The following is a 14550-nucleotide window of genomic DNA, read 5'->3' on the forward strand; positions in this document are numbered from 1 at the left end:
ATTCCAGTGTACAGGTGGAGTATGTGTCCCACTGTGGCAACATACCCTCCGTAAACAAGTCTCAGTTTAAAATTCACCTCCTTTAATCCCCCCGTCCCCCCCCCGCTCCCGCACTCCCCAGTCGACTGCTGCCTCCGAAAGAAAAAAGACAAAATTGATCCGCCCTCGTCCAAGCGTAGAGCGTGAAAACCACCCCTCCCTCAAATTCCCAACATCAGCCCATCTCAGTCCACAGCTGCTGGAGGGTGTTCAGACGAGTGTGCATAGAAGGATCATCTGAACACAAGCATTCATATACAAACACAGATTTAGTCACACACCTGCATGTATGCAAGCTTACACACACCCGCACTAATCCCCGCCATGAGTCTTTCCAACACCCCCAAAACCTTGTTTTCCCCCCATTGAGGGGTTATCACCCCTCCCTTTCTGCCTCTCCACATTGGGCTTTTGTCCCCATGGGTGCAAAATGACTGGGAAGAGCTCAGAGCATGTGTGCCAGTGATAGTGCTGCCACTTCTCTGGTGTCGTGAGAGTTGAGCTGGGGATGTTGCTCTGGGTCTGTTCTGTCAACCAAAAAACAGGGTTAGCTGTTAGCAGACAATATATTTATAACTTGTGTGTCCTCATATTCCTTATGTTACTACGTTGTATAACTAGGACACAAGGAGACAAGATGGCCGTATCCCTTACTTCTGCACGAACATCCCTCCCATAAGCATCAAACCTCTTGTTGTACGATGGCTAAAAGAATCCATTGGTTTGACTGTTGCGGGAGGCAATATCTTATTTACAATATGTTTTACCGAACCAGACAAAAAGGGGAGCAGTTCATATTTGCAAAGCACCTGTTTCAAGCAGTCCCGGCGATTCTTCCACTTAAACATTTGGTTACCAATGCATCAAATGAAATTACAAGAGAGCTACATGCCAATAGATTATGGAGTAGAGCATCCATTACCTAAAGTAATGAGTACGGTATATATGTAGCTAATAAATAAATGTTAATCTAATTTGTATATGGTTTAAACATGTTTGTACACTGAAGATTACGCTTATTGTGTTCCTGCTGAAGCTAACTCTTCTCATTGGAAGGGTGCAAACTATCACACTATCCTCTGTTAGTTGTGCCCAGTAGAGCCGATGCGCCGGGAAGTCGCTTTGGATAAAAGCGTCAGCTAAATGACATGTAATGTAATGAGCCCTTGACCTGAGGCTGAAGGCTAAGACGTTAAAATGTGGTACGCTTCTTACCACCAATTGCCAGGGATCCACCCCTTTATTAACCAACTTTTATTGTATTTTATACAAATTTTATAAGTGTTTTTTTTTATGTCTATAAAAACACAATTTGATTTCAAGCACATTCAAATGAAGGTATTTCTTTTGTAATTTATAAAGCTTAGTAGTTGAATAACTACATTTCTGCAGTTGGGAGACTTACCAAGGAGCAAAGTCCTGTCCTGTTTATTTATTTTATAATCTACATTGTCTTTATTTCGGTTTCAGTGATTCAAATAGGTCTTAATGTGCCGTATGTCATTCAGAACTTTGTTGGCAGAATTACGACGTCGTCTTCCTTAACCAAAGCCACAAGAATGGCCACAAACACAGCAAAGTATGCATAAGATATGTCTTTGTAAATCGTTTACAGAGGCAACTCTTTTAATTTGGCACATTTCTTTTGTCAACTTTTTCGGGGATGACTTAAATGGAAAGTCCCTGGGCGGATACTAAAACAGTGCTTTTTGGGTTACAGGGTATTTTACTCTAACCCAATTAGCACTGTTTTAGTCCATAATACTAAATAGACTCAGGACTTATACTTTATACTGTCTTGTCTTTTAAGAACAGGGAAGAAAAGAATTGATGAGCAGATTATTACATAAGTAATAGTGAGGTGGTCGTTCATCTTACTGAGCTGAGAATTTAAAACAAGTTCTCAGTGCTGTGGCAGGAAATACTGCACACGTTAGTAAGGGCAGTTCTAGGCGCAGACCCTACCTGTGCAGCAATTGCTGTTTAAATGCAACTGTTTTTCTGGAATGAAATAAAACATGGAGTACCAACACGCTATCAGCATCCAGATTTGTAAGCTGCTCTGTAACATTCAAAGGTCACTATTTTAACAAATGTAACCTTTGGGATGGTGCTTTGGGATTTTTTTTCCTTTTTCGTTGGAGATAAAAAGGTGTGTCAATAACTAGATAATGCAAGTTGTCAAGCTCTGATTCATAGGACTTGATTCAAAGACTAAGACAATGTATTTTCTTTTGTTTTGCAATGATGTGAAAAATGAAAAGCAACATATGCCTGAGCAGCCCCCTTGATGCTTAAAATGTGAAATGAAGTGCAACTTCTTCAACGCTTTATCATACCACTGTATAGATTTTCACCTTTCTCTCCATCTTTGTCTTTTTACCTTGTTGCCTCTAGAACTTTGACAACTACAAACAGACGTCAGAACAGTACAACGAGGCGGCAACTAGAGCAGAGGCCCACATCCGGTAAGTACTATGAATTACTTTGCAACACCATTTTCTGTGTAATCAAGCATTCAGTATACTCAATATACTGTTTGCTACTTACTGCCTCAGAAATGTTGTATTTCTACAAGCCTATCATAGGCTCGAGCAGTTGATTGTGCATATAAAGACAAAACAATACATAGATATTCAGGCAATAATTATTTAGACTTGGGCAATAATTATTTAGAATACTTTCACCTGCTTTGGTGAGGTGGCCTCGCCAAGAATACCTATTATCTAAGTGCTGGATATTGTGACTCATAATCACTCATAATTCTTTTGCATAATTTCTTAGAATGGCACTATAATAGCTGAATAGATACAGATCATGTCTGTCGAGTCTACTGCCTTTTATTTTTCAGCAAAATAACTGAAATATACCAAACTATCATTTTCACTGTATTCCCTCTTTCGCTCAGAGCGACAACTTGGATTGTGTGGAGCCAATTAGCTGGTTTAGAATATGCTTTCTCCTTTGTGAATGGGTGCTGAATTTTATGTTTGGATCTATATTCAAATCTGGTGGTAAACTGGGACTCATGATCATGGCAATAGATTATGGACGAGTCAGCTTTTTTTATGGCCCCATTCTGCTAGTAGGAAAACAGACGCATGCGATGCCACTAGAAGCAGCAGTGCTCCTCTGGGACGGCAGAGTTCATACTTCCCCTGCTGTCAAAAAGCATGTCAGATTCATTTAACACTGATTTCCGCCCTCTTTAACACCCATTCTTACTCTTTTTTTTTTTTTTTTTATGAGAGAGAGCAGAGGAGTCTCTTTGAATCCAATTTAATCAGAAAGCCATTCATAGCCATTCATTTTCCCTTTTCCCGGTTGCATGAGAATGATTATTGTAAAAATGATAAAAGATGGCTCAGTAATTCACATCTATCTTTATTCATGTTATTCTCACAGGCTCACTCCTCACCTTTTAAGTTCCTATTAACACATAAAACCTTCTTAACCCTTGGTCTGACCGCTCACTATTGAAACCTGTATCCGTTCTATGGAACAAGCCTATAAAGGGCCCACAGTTAATGGGAGCTAGCTTTTTTTCTTCTGCTGCCAGCAGTGTATCCAAGTCTAATGACATTCACCAGGAACCTAAAAAACACATCAGAAAATGGAACAATCTCCCTGCTGAACAGTAATCGTTTCATATATTGGGGTTAATTAGAAGTTTTGCATTGTTATTTCAATAGCAATACCTGAAGGGATACATTTTCATTGGAGTATAATGAATGAGTAAATCTGTGGCTCAGGTCAAAAGAGGGTTTGTTGGCCCGAAATTAGTTCTAACAACAAACTCAGCAGAATTACTTCCAGTCATTCCCTAACAAGGTGAGAAATGAAAGAAAGTCACTAGTACAGTCACTGCAAGTGGCATGGCATCCATCATTTTAGATTTTACACTGGCATACAAAAGAAGAATATAAAACAAAGCAAATGTGTGAGTGGTAATAGTATGTCAGTATAGTATTATAGTAGTAGTCAGGCTCGTGCTTTCCTGGAAACTGCAAGAGGAAAAAAGTGGATGCTTGGTATTTTTTGCTAGCTTTGCACTGCATGATGGAGGCTAACCTCATTTTTTTGCACCTGGTCCGCTGATTTTAACAGAATACAATTCAAGGCCCAAATTTTGTCCAGCAGATTACATTAGTAAGGAGTTGCTATTGTCCATAGCTGCATGGAAGAGGTGAGAAGATCAACTCTGGCCGAGTTTGCCAAAAGAAGCACATTTTGTCCTGCTACAATGTGTTGCTCATTATTTTTCCTCGCGCAGGCAACATTTCTCTCCCCTTTCTCTATCTCTGCCACACATACAGGCCACTCTGTATTCAGGCAGCCACGCGCTCGTCATGTTCTGTCAGCATTTGGGCAGCGTTTCATTGTGCCGTGGTCACGCTGTCATTTCACACTACACTGACCACTCAGTAATTATTCTATTTACCCACTGCTGAAGGGAGGGGGAGCCGCGGGGGCTGGGGGGGGGCACAGTCCACCACGTTGTGTCCAACATGTTGTCTAGCTAGAGTACGTATTCTTATTCTTCTGTCTTCGTGTTTGTCTCTGTCTCCAGTTTTTGCTTATCAATCGCTCTCCCATTATCTAATTGAATTTTTAAATGATGAAATATCTGTTCTATCTCACGTCCACTTGTTATTTCCTGTTGTTGCAATTTTGCAACAACAAAATTATAGGTTTTGGAAAGCTCATTTAACAGTGAATTGCTGAAAATAAAAATACAGCAACCATATTCCAAGGTAAGAAATGGAAGAATTCCTCTTCCAGGCCCAGATGTAGCAAATTATTCAGTGGCGGAGTGAGTGAAAGCTGTTTTCAATGACCGCATCTCCTGCTGTTGACTGATGGCCTTTCTGCAGGAAGTAGTTAAGGTCAGTGAAAACACCATGGCGAAAAGCTAAAGGCTGGCGCATGCTTCTGCGTCTGCGTCGTTGCGTCGACGCACTCGTTTCAATTCATGGTTCTAAAAGTCTTGCGTGTGTTGCAGAGCAATTCACCGGCAGAACAACAGGTGGAGTAACGTGTTTTTTTTGAAGACGACCTAGAGAGTCACGTCTTTGTGTGTGGAAGTCATTGGTTTGTTTATTTATTTATAGACTTTATTGCCCCGTGCATCGCCACTGCTGCTTTTTATCGTGTACACATTTGTCCCGTGTTTTCCTCCACAACTTTGTTCCCCTTGACCGGCAAACCGACGTTTGCGGAGTTTCCCCCTCCATGAATCCAACCCGTTTATATAACCCACCAATGACGGCTTGTATAAGCGGCCATGTTTACGCATTTCTTCCGACAAAAGTTCTTCAATCTGATCCGTTCTCTTGTAAACATTCTTCATTTTAATAATGGCGGTATCGGGCTTTTGAGACTCTGTAAAGGATGGAGTTAGCAGACCAATTGCAGCCTTGTGCGCTGCGGGAGGCTTACGTCGCTTGCGTCGAAAGCGACGCAAGCCTAGAAGAATGGGTCGACACACGCAAGGGGGTGTGAAAAGGCACGCAAGGGGGTCTTGCGTCTGCGTCGCTCTGAAAACGCAGAAGCATAAACTAGGCTTTAGACGGACATTGATGTTTATTTGATAGGGACAGATACGCAATGCATGGAGTTGCACCACCATAATTCAATGCAATATATCACAGCATTTATAGCGGCTGCTAATTCCCAATTCTCCCATAGACAGTGATTTTCAATTAGTTGTACTGGATACCACCATTTTGAAACCATCTTCGTCATTTCCAGTTGTTTATTGACATTCTTAGTAGTCCCTCTTTGGCTGCTCACGCCTAGCTGTGATCCCAAACCGGTCACAAATAGTTTAAGTGCAAAACTCAAAGCTGAAAGCTGCCTCTCACACCTGAGGAGGACACTGTTGATTGCAGGGCGGAAGGAGGCCTCCTGGGTTATCGCTGTTCTTTTCCTACATTGGACCGGTCACACTCTCTAAAACATTATCCTCGAGTGGGGACATGTTGAGCGGTAAAATGTTATCTAGTGCTATTTTCTGCTTGCCCGGCCCAACTACACGGGTCATTTTGGAGAAGTTCATCCATTAGCCCTGCCTTCGAGTAGCAGACTACCCAGATTCCACAAAAATACCTCACCTAAGAGACCCACAACATTGCAGCTTAGCTTACTTTAGAAGCTGAAAAAAAGCATTAATCCTCTTTAAAAGAACTTGTTTCCCTCAGAGTGTTAGCAAAGACAGAACCAAAGTGAACCTCAGGTGGGATGTGAGGATTCAGCTGTCAGCAGTAAAAGCCTTCTTTCATGTGGGTTTGTTATATATACCTTTATTGTGTGTGTGTGTGTGTGTGTGTGTGTGTGTGTGTGTGTGTGTGTGTGTGTGTGTGTGTGTGTTTGTCTCTGGTGGTGGTGTATGTAGCATGTCCAATTAGTAAAACAGCAGCTAGCGAACTGTAAAGATCTCTGTGACCCACAAGGTAGTAGACTCCCAGTCATTACAAGAGACGAGACCTGTCTGCACTGGGTGGTCCAGCAAAGATTTTCTATTAAGACAGAAAGCTGCAGTCCTCACACACTCTGTCTCCGTTACTGCCTCTGTGTACCTCTTTGCAGACAAGTGCAGACAAAATAATCCAAACATAAATAGCAGGCAATATGCATGATATTCTGGTGTTTTACCTTTTTTTTTTTTTTGAAAAAAAAAGAAAACTGCACCTCCTTGTATGTAGTAGCACTGATGGACAACACAGGATGGGCCACGTTTGAAATACGAAACACTCATTTAGGGTAACAGCCTCACATGCAGCAGGTTGTCTCTAATACAGATTCCTTCGATGGGAACCAGAAGAGAGTATTATTTTGTAGTGCAGTGTTGAAAAGCCACAGATTTGGAAGTTGTTACAAAAAAAGGACCTGACACAATAAAAGACACACCATTGGAATTTTGGAACTCGATGATGAAAAAAAAAAAGGCCATTGATGGAAGACGATGGCAGTGAGACGCTCCAGAGAGCTTGTCTCACCCGGCGTCACCCGCAGCTGGAGTGAGTCGTGCAGCCGCACGGTCGCAGATTGAGAAGCTATCAGCGACGCAATGTAACACGCGCGCACACAAGGCCCCTTATCTTGTTCCCTCATGTCATCTGTTTTAATGAAACACTCGCCTTATCCCCTCCCATCTCGCTCTCCCCGTGTTCCCACAAAGTGAGTTTGGTGGGGATCAATCAGCTAGACTAACAGAGAGCGAATCGTCCACCGGGGCCCCTACCTCGCTCCAACACGTCAGCTGTCAGCAGGTACTGATGGAGGTCTGTTTGCCTTCTGTCCAGGGCCGGCCACTTGTCTTTGAGCCTGTTCTGTCGAACCTGGGGTGTTGACAGTTTATGAGCGTATGATTTAGTATGTTTATGATTATTGTGATTCCTCAGACAAAACTTGACAGGCTTTGTGGTCTTTCTGTAGTTGTGATGTAGTTGTGATTTGGATGCGATTCTGTGATGCGATTCTATTTGTCAGCTGAAATGTAATGTTGTGGAACTTTTCCTTGTGGTAGTTTCATGAAAGCTTTACAAAGCCTCTCAGGGTACAAGATGCATTCTCTGTAATTATTTTTGGTCTTACCCCGGCAGTGACATTTTTGATCCAGTCCTCTCTCCCTCTCCATGCAGCAAATATTTTAAATCTAAAAGTACAATGCTACGACTGCTGCTTTAAAGGAACCCAAATCCTTTTCATAATGCATTAATAACTGTTCTTCCCCCCCCTCCTACACACACGCTCTAACACCAACTTAGACAGAGAGAATAATAAAATGCTACGCCTGTACGATTTTTCCTTTTCCTTCTTATTGCTTTATTCCCTAATGTCACGCTTTGCAGGAACTCAGAACCTGAGCTCTCTGCCAAGGTGAGACCAAAAGTAATGAAATACTTTAATAATTTGAACCTAATCTTTCTGCTCCAACTCGTGCACATAATAATGCAAACCGTCACGGGCGGAAAGCAATTGGAGTTGTTTTGCTTCTTCTTACTGCAAAAGTAGCCCATCAAACTAGCTGGGGCGGCTAATGTTTTTTCTAATAAGAGCTCACCTTTAATTTCAGTCAAATGAAGCAGTTGGTGAAGATTAGCATAGGCAATTTTATGCTTCAGATTCCATTATTAAAACACTCCTGGTATCAGGAAGTGTGTCTTGTTGAATAGAGATTTTTTCTTTTATTTCTATTTGAGCTTGAGTTAATACCTTTGGGCTTTTGTTGCCTTTATCTCCTCCTCTTAGGGAGGGATTCAGAATGCCGACATGCTGTCAGAGTGCAGTCAAACACCCGCCAGTCGAATCATTTTAAACATGTGATTGAAACTTCTGGCAACGGATTGTGAACTGACCAACTCAAGAACTCTGTCTTCACTTTCAGTGCAACAAAACAAACTCTTAGTTATCAAGCGCTGAACTTATCAGAATCACGAGTATCAAGTGCTGGAGTATTAAGTATTTTAATATTCGCCTCAGCGGACACCTCAAATTAATGTATTTAATAGGATTGAAACTGTGTTTATTAACATCATCATTTGTGTTCTGACACACATTATTGAATTCTGTAGACCACGATAATACCAAATATGTGGTGTCTTGGCCATACATTACGCGGTGAGCACTAACATTCAACTGTCATCTAGAGCACTGAGCGGTGTGGCAAAGGCAAAAGGCAGATTGTGATGGTTGCTACGGGTTACTGTTTGTCTTCGCTTGCGAGCTGCGGGGGTTATTTATCATTTAATAAGTCACTGTCACATCTGTCTCTCTCAGGTTGCATTCACTTTGCTATTCATGAATATTCTCTCTCTGCTGGTGATTTATTTAATCCTGTCGCTGTACCCTTCACTGCACACGTAGACACACACACACAGACACACTCAGACTAAACAATACACGTACCGATGCAGATGAATTTCTCCCACAGTCTTCCGTGTGTACAGTTAATCACAGACGTGTAGTGCATTTAGGAAGCCTGCTTGAAATACACGCACACCAGAAGTATTGTCAGTGAAGGCAGCGCTTACTGAGCTCATTCCTTTGTGCATGATTCTGTGATCACTCAGAGAGATGACCTGAGGGCAGTTTGTTTCTGTGTGTGCGTCTGGTCAGCTACACAAGATAAATACACATGTCCGATCATGTTAAAGGAAGCCATGCCTCCCGGTGTCTAATTGTTCTGTAATTCGCTTTCCTTTCCCTCTCTTACACTTGTTATTTTTCTCAGTGTTGTATACAATCACTTTGGGATAATATTATGAATATGATTAGAATATTTGTAAAGTTACGGTAGTAAATGACTACAAGAGGTCCTGTCTCAGGTTAATTACCCAGAGGGTGCACACAGAGGTAGACCACATATATTCTGTTTAATACTATTCTATTTTAGTTGAGGTGAACCTCATTATTGACCTTTTGTAAGAGCATCTGACAAAATGTAGTGAAAGCTGTCACGAATGAGAAGTCATTTTAGTGTTCTATAATGCCATGAAAGCAAAATAGATCAATTACTATTTGACCTACCTAATACAATCACCATGTTCACTCACCTGTGTTTTTTCTTTTCTCTTGTGTTGTCTCCTATTTTCTACTAATATGCTGTGCTCTATACGGTTGCCGGCAGACTGAGTGCACATATGAGAGATTGCACAAGATGCAGTACTCTGAATGATAACGTGTGTGTGTGGGAGGGGGTGTGGGGGGGTGTGAATGTGAGTGTACATATCCATATCCCAATCCTTCCTGTTACGAGTTCTGTCACAACAGCAGGTAAATTACTACAAGCAACGGAGCACTCAAGGATTACCCTCATGTGGGATTAGCATTCACTACCCGGGTGTGTATATGTATGTATGTGCTTTTGTCTACACCAACATTGAGTGTATGTGTTAGTAAGATAAAAAGAAAAGAGAAAGTTTGACTTTGACTCCTAAGCTGCTTTGTCGATGCATAATTCATCACTCTGCACCTTGAAGCCTCTTGAAACTGTCTTAGATTCTACAACTGCAACTGAAAAAAACCTGGAAAAACCATGAACAATCTCAAACATTTTCTTTTATTTTGCTCTTCACAAAATTTGAATGATACAGTATCACAAAGGTATCGTTGCTCATAATATGGTGGAGTAGGTAACTATTTTTTCTTTTGGTTTTGAAATTTATCAATTGCACTAATAATTATTTATTTATTTTGATTCAATGATGGGTTTTTTTTTTCCTTCAGTTAATTTTCTCACAGAAAGAACATTCACTACATAATACGATCATTGTCAGAGACTGTAACCATAAGGCTCACATCGCACTGCACCTTAGCTACTCTTATCTAGAGATAACAATGTTTAACATCTTTTACAGCTTTACAGGTCTTTGACTCAACATTAAAGGAAAATTCAGATTTATAATACAACCAAGATCTAGTTCAGTTTCATGGCTCTTTATAATCTGTTCTCAGCTTGAGGTTTGTCTGTAAAATGTTATCAAAATAATCCTAATTGAGAATTCCAGTCCAAACTCTGACAGTGAGACCCAGGTTGTAAAAGAAGCAAGTTATTTTTGTATCACAAAGAAGAGTGTACTACTCCAGTTTTCATGTGATGAGCTTTGAACAGAGACACCATCAGTTGGCAGTGCTGCGTTGTAGCCACACTGACGCTCCTCTCCCCCCTTTGCTTTATTGTGCAGACCTCGACAGACGGCGTCTGTGTGCACCGAGCTGCAGGCCAAGGTGCTGCAGTGCTACAGAGAGAATCCACAGCAGACCCTGCACTGCTCCGGCCTGGCCAGACAGTACATGACCTGTGTCCAGCAGGCCAAGAAGGTAAGCCATGGCTGCATGCTGCACCACGGGCGTGAGAGCGTTCTCGTCTTTTGTGTATACGAATGAACGTGTCCGTGTGGATGTGACTGGTAACTCCAGGCTTCTCTACTTTCCATCAATTTCACACTCCCATTGTTTTTTTATTAACCATTAGCACTCCTCGCTTATTCCCTTTGAATGACACACTCGGCCGGAGTACTTGGAATAGCTTATTTTTTCTTTGAGATCTTCTTCTTTGAGGGAATTAGTTTCCCTAAAAAGAGATGCTGGAAGATAGCAGGTAATTAGTAAAAAGTGTAAGGAGCTTGGCAGTGACACTGACGGTGGAACAAAAAGGTAAATGGACAAATAATCCTTTCACTCCTAATGGAATCAGTTGAACCTCAGTCTTTGAATCATAATCTGCATGTCAGGTTACTTTGACACTTCGTTTAAGGAGCTAAATCAACGAGACATGCTCATTGAGTCACAGGGCGTGCACAGTGTTTTGGAACTTTGTGATAGGCAGATTATACCGTTATTAGTGTATTGAAATGAGATTGAAATTTGGGCATTCATCCCTTTGTAATGCATTCTGCCTTCTGCAGATATGTTGGCAAATAGTGTTCAGACCCTACGCTTATCTACATAAGTGCTTATTTTACCCAATTTTCCATCAAATAAACAATAATGACCGGATGCAATTTGCACATCATAATTGCTACAAAACGCACTGACAGTGCCCCAGAGTAAAAAGAAAGGAAGAAAAAAAAGTAAGGAATTTGGCAGTTTAACCAGTCAATGGAAGCAAGGCAACGGTTCACAATAAAAGCAATCAGTCTTTTTAAGACGGGTTCAAACGATCTATTTGCCAGTGAGATGGTGCTTTTTGAGAGACTAAACTGTGTATTTGCACCTTTTATTTTAGTGAGCATGTGTATGCATCAGTTTGTTAGTGTCAAAGTGCAGAATTAAAGCAGGCTGTTTTTCTCTCTTTTGATGCACTTGTTTTATACCGATTCAATTGGGCATCTCCTTGACAAAGTGAGTGTGAACAGAAAGCAAGAGGGAGAGAAAACAGAAGAGACGAAAAGAGCGAGTAAAGGTCAAGTGAAGGAAAAAAGAAAGCTTTCGGCCATATCAAACGCTTTGGAGCTGCAGCCCTCGTCTGGGAGGTAAAGGGTTGTGGAGAGGCTGAGCGGGCTCCCACCCTACAAGGCCCTCTGAATAGCAATGCAAGGCCCACAACTTCTACTCTCGTGGCAGAAGGTGGAGGGTCGTTGATAAATGAGGTGGACAGCGGTTCAGAAGCTAAACATCCTGGTGCTTTGTGGAAGACTTATAGTTTTAGATCTGTGTTAGTGTCACTGCGGGGCTGTTGAATGTCGACTGACAAAACCTAAAAGTACAATTCTTAGAGTAGCCCCCTTTTTTAAAAATACCTCATGGTGGCTGTCTAACTTTGAAAAGAATAATCTTGATCCCAAAGCATTTTATTGCTGATGTCCTCTCTGTCTAACCTTTCTTTTTCGGGATAATCCAAGGGAGATGAAATCTCGCTCTTCAAGAGTGACCTGCAGTACTCTTTTGAAGCTGGTAGGATTTTTTAGGTTGACCTTTAAGACTTCTGAAGAGGGCTCTATCCCAAGCTCAAACTTCAAGAGGCACGTAAATGTTTCGAGATTTAGGATATATATGATTGACAAATGTAGCAGACCTCATATTCGAGTGTCAATTGATCTGCCCGTCCAATATACATCCTTTATTACATCCTTTTTTCTCTCCCACATCTAGACTATCTGCTGTTCCTTGGATCTTTCGTGCTGCTATCACTGTTGTTTCATCCTCCATTCGTCCCCCTCCTCCTAAATTAAAGCCTCCATCTCGGCTCTTTGCTGCACACTGTCACATTAGCCAGTGCGTTAGCTCTGAGATGTTCTGCTAGCCGAGAGGCTCTTATGTAGGTTTGGCTCACACCTTTTCTCACAGTCCCACAGCCTGGTCTTAGACCCACCCCCAGTCCTTGTTGAACACTCAAATATGTTTTTATATATATATATCTTTTTTTTTTTTTGACTAAAATCTCTCCCCTGTCACATGAATTACTTCATAACAGCAGCTCGTAGTTAAAGCTCCAAAATGTTTTTATCGTTATTATACAATTAGACAGTGTGCGAGATACCTGTTGGCCAAACACACACACACACACAACGTAACAACTAGACCATGGGTGTCAAACATACGGCCCGCTAAGTGCAGAACACGCAGACATTTCCCGGGCTTCTATTAGTGTTTGTTCCTGATACCCAAGATGCAGAGTGATAATGTCCTGCTTTACTCCAAGTTGTCTCCAAAGGGGGTCCGTTTAGGTCCACAAAGTAGGGTGCAGAAGCCCTCACTTCATTTGTGAATAAATGCTTTGCAGTTGAAATAATGAAACCTGCTGGACATTAGTAGGCCTTTAAAAGACATTTAAGTGACCAATTATTGCGTTATGAGCAGTTATGTGGCCCATGAAGTTTCGCTAACGAGGATTTCAGGGGGTTTGAAGTGTCCATCGAGGTGCTGAGAGATTGCGTCGGCGATAGCAGCCGAAAACCGAGTATGCTGCAGAAAGAAAAAGATGGATGAGGAGAAATGACTATTACAAAATACAAATTAAATAGAGAAGGGAGCCCACACGTAGAGCTGCCACTGGAGGCTCCCGATCATTCAGCCTAGATGGAAAGAAACAAGTGGGCAGTCCTGAGACCCCGCTGGACACAAATGCAGATGTCCAGTCTGCCTGTCTATAAATGGATGTGACAGAGCCAGCAGCTCGGCAGGGCAGAGCACTTGGACGAGGGTTTTACTAGCTAAAGTTTCCGAATGGCTGCAGGTAGTAAAGGGCCAACAGGGAGCAGTATGCACTGCAGATTTAGTAATGGGAGAGTGCACTGCATCGTATTTCATCCTGAAATGTGATATTCTACAGACCCGTTTAGTACATTTTGTGAACGGCGAGACTTCTAATAAATGAGAGTTTAGCTTTCTCTGGATCAAGTGCCCGTGTTTTTGTTCCAAACTAGCAACAGAAGGTTTGTTGGTCAAGTAATCACTAGGGATGGGTATCGTTTGGGTTTTTTCCGATACCGATGCTAAAAACTGTGACTTTTTTTTCTTTTCTTTTTTTAAGCAGAAAAAAAGGATAGACTTTAATGATGTTTTCTTTTATTAATATTAATATTTGATATTAATTAATATTTATTTGTATATTTAGTTAATGCTTTGCTGTGTAAAATAAAGTAAAATAAAAGACAAAACTAAAAGAACGATCCCTTGTCATTTGGGTAAGGAAACAAAGTTACTGTTTCTGCAGCTCAAATGCGGCTTAACGACAAGCAACACCAAAGGAACGCCGCTACACCCTGTGTTTATAAACTTGGGGGGGGTCAGGGCAACATGAGGGGCAAGGAAGGGATCTGGGGGGGGTAGTTGGTGGGAGCCTGCCAGCTGCACGTGTCTGCCTACTTCAAAAAATGTCACGCATTGGAAAATGTTTTATTTTTTCCGCTTTCAAAAGGTTTAGCTGGAATTTTAAACCTTTTTTAACAACTAAATGTCCAAAGATAATGTCTGATTTGTTAATCAGACATCTCACTCAGTGCTCTTCATTTTGTCATTTTGTAGGAGCACTATGCTGAAGGACAACAATGACATACTAACATA

At 41.5% G+C, this 14550-nt stretch overlaps 1 protein-coding gene across 4 annotated transcripts in view; it reads left to right on the forward strand.

Annotated features, from left to right (window-relative positions):
• Positions 1 to 14550, forward strand: part of chchd6b (coiled-coil-helix-coiled-coil-helix domain containing 6b) — a 51248-nt gene that overhangs the window by 22681 nt on the left and 14017 nt on the right. For 2 of the 4 annotated variants that reach the window (XM_078092579.1, XM_078092578.1), the window contains 3 exons: positions 2437 to 2507; positions 10728 to 10863; positions 12637 to 14150. In XM_078092579.1, the coding sequence (XP_077948705.1) occupies positions 2437 to 2507; positions 10728 to 10863; positions 12637 to 12711 (282 nt within the window). In that variant the 3' untranslated portion in view covers positions 12712 to 14150. Of the gene's footprint in view, positions 1 to 2436; positions 2508 to 10727; positions 10864 to 12636; positions 14151 to 14550 lie in introns of those variants that run through there. The other 2 variants (XM_040203510.2, XM_040203508.2) reach the window with 1 other exon arrangement.

Source organism: Gasterosteus aculeatus, chromosome 17 (genome assembly GCF_964276395.1).
Source record: "Gasterosteus aculeatus chromosome 17, fGasAcu3.hap1.1, whole genome shotgun sequence".
Taxonomy (NCBI): domain Eukaryota; kingdom Metazoa; phylum Chordata; class Actinopteri; order Perciformes; family Gasterosteidae; genus Gasterosteus; species Gasterosteus aculeatus.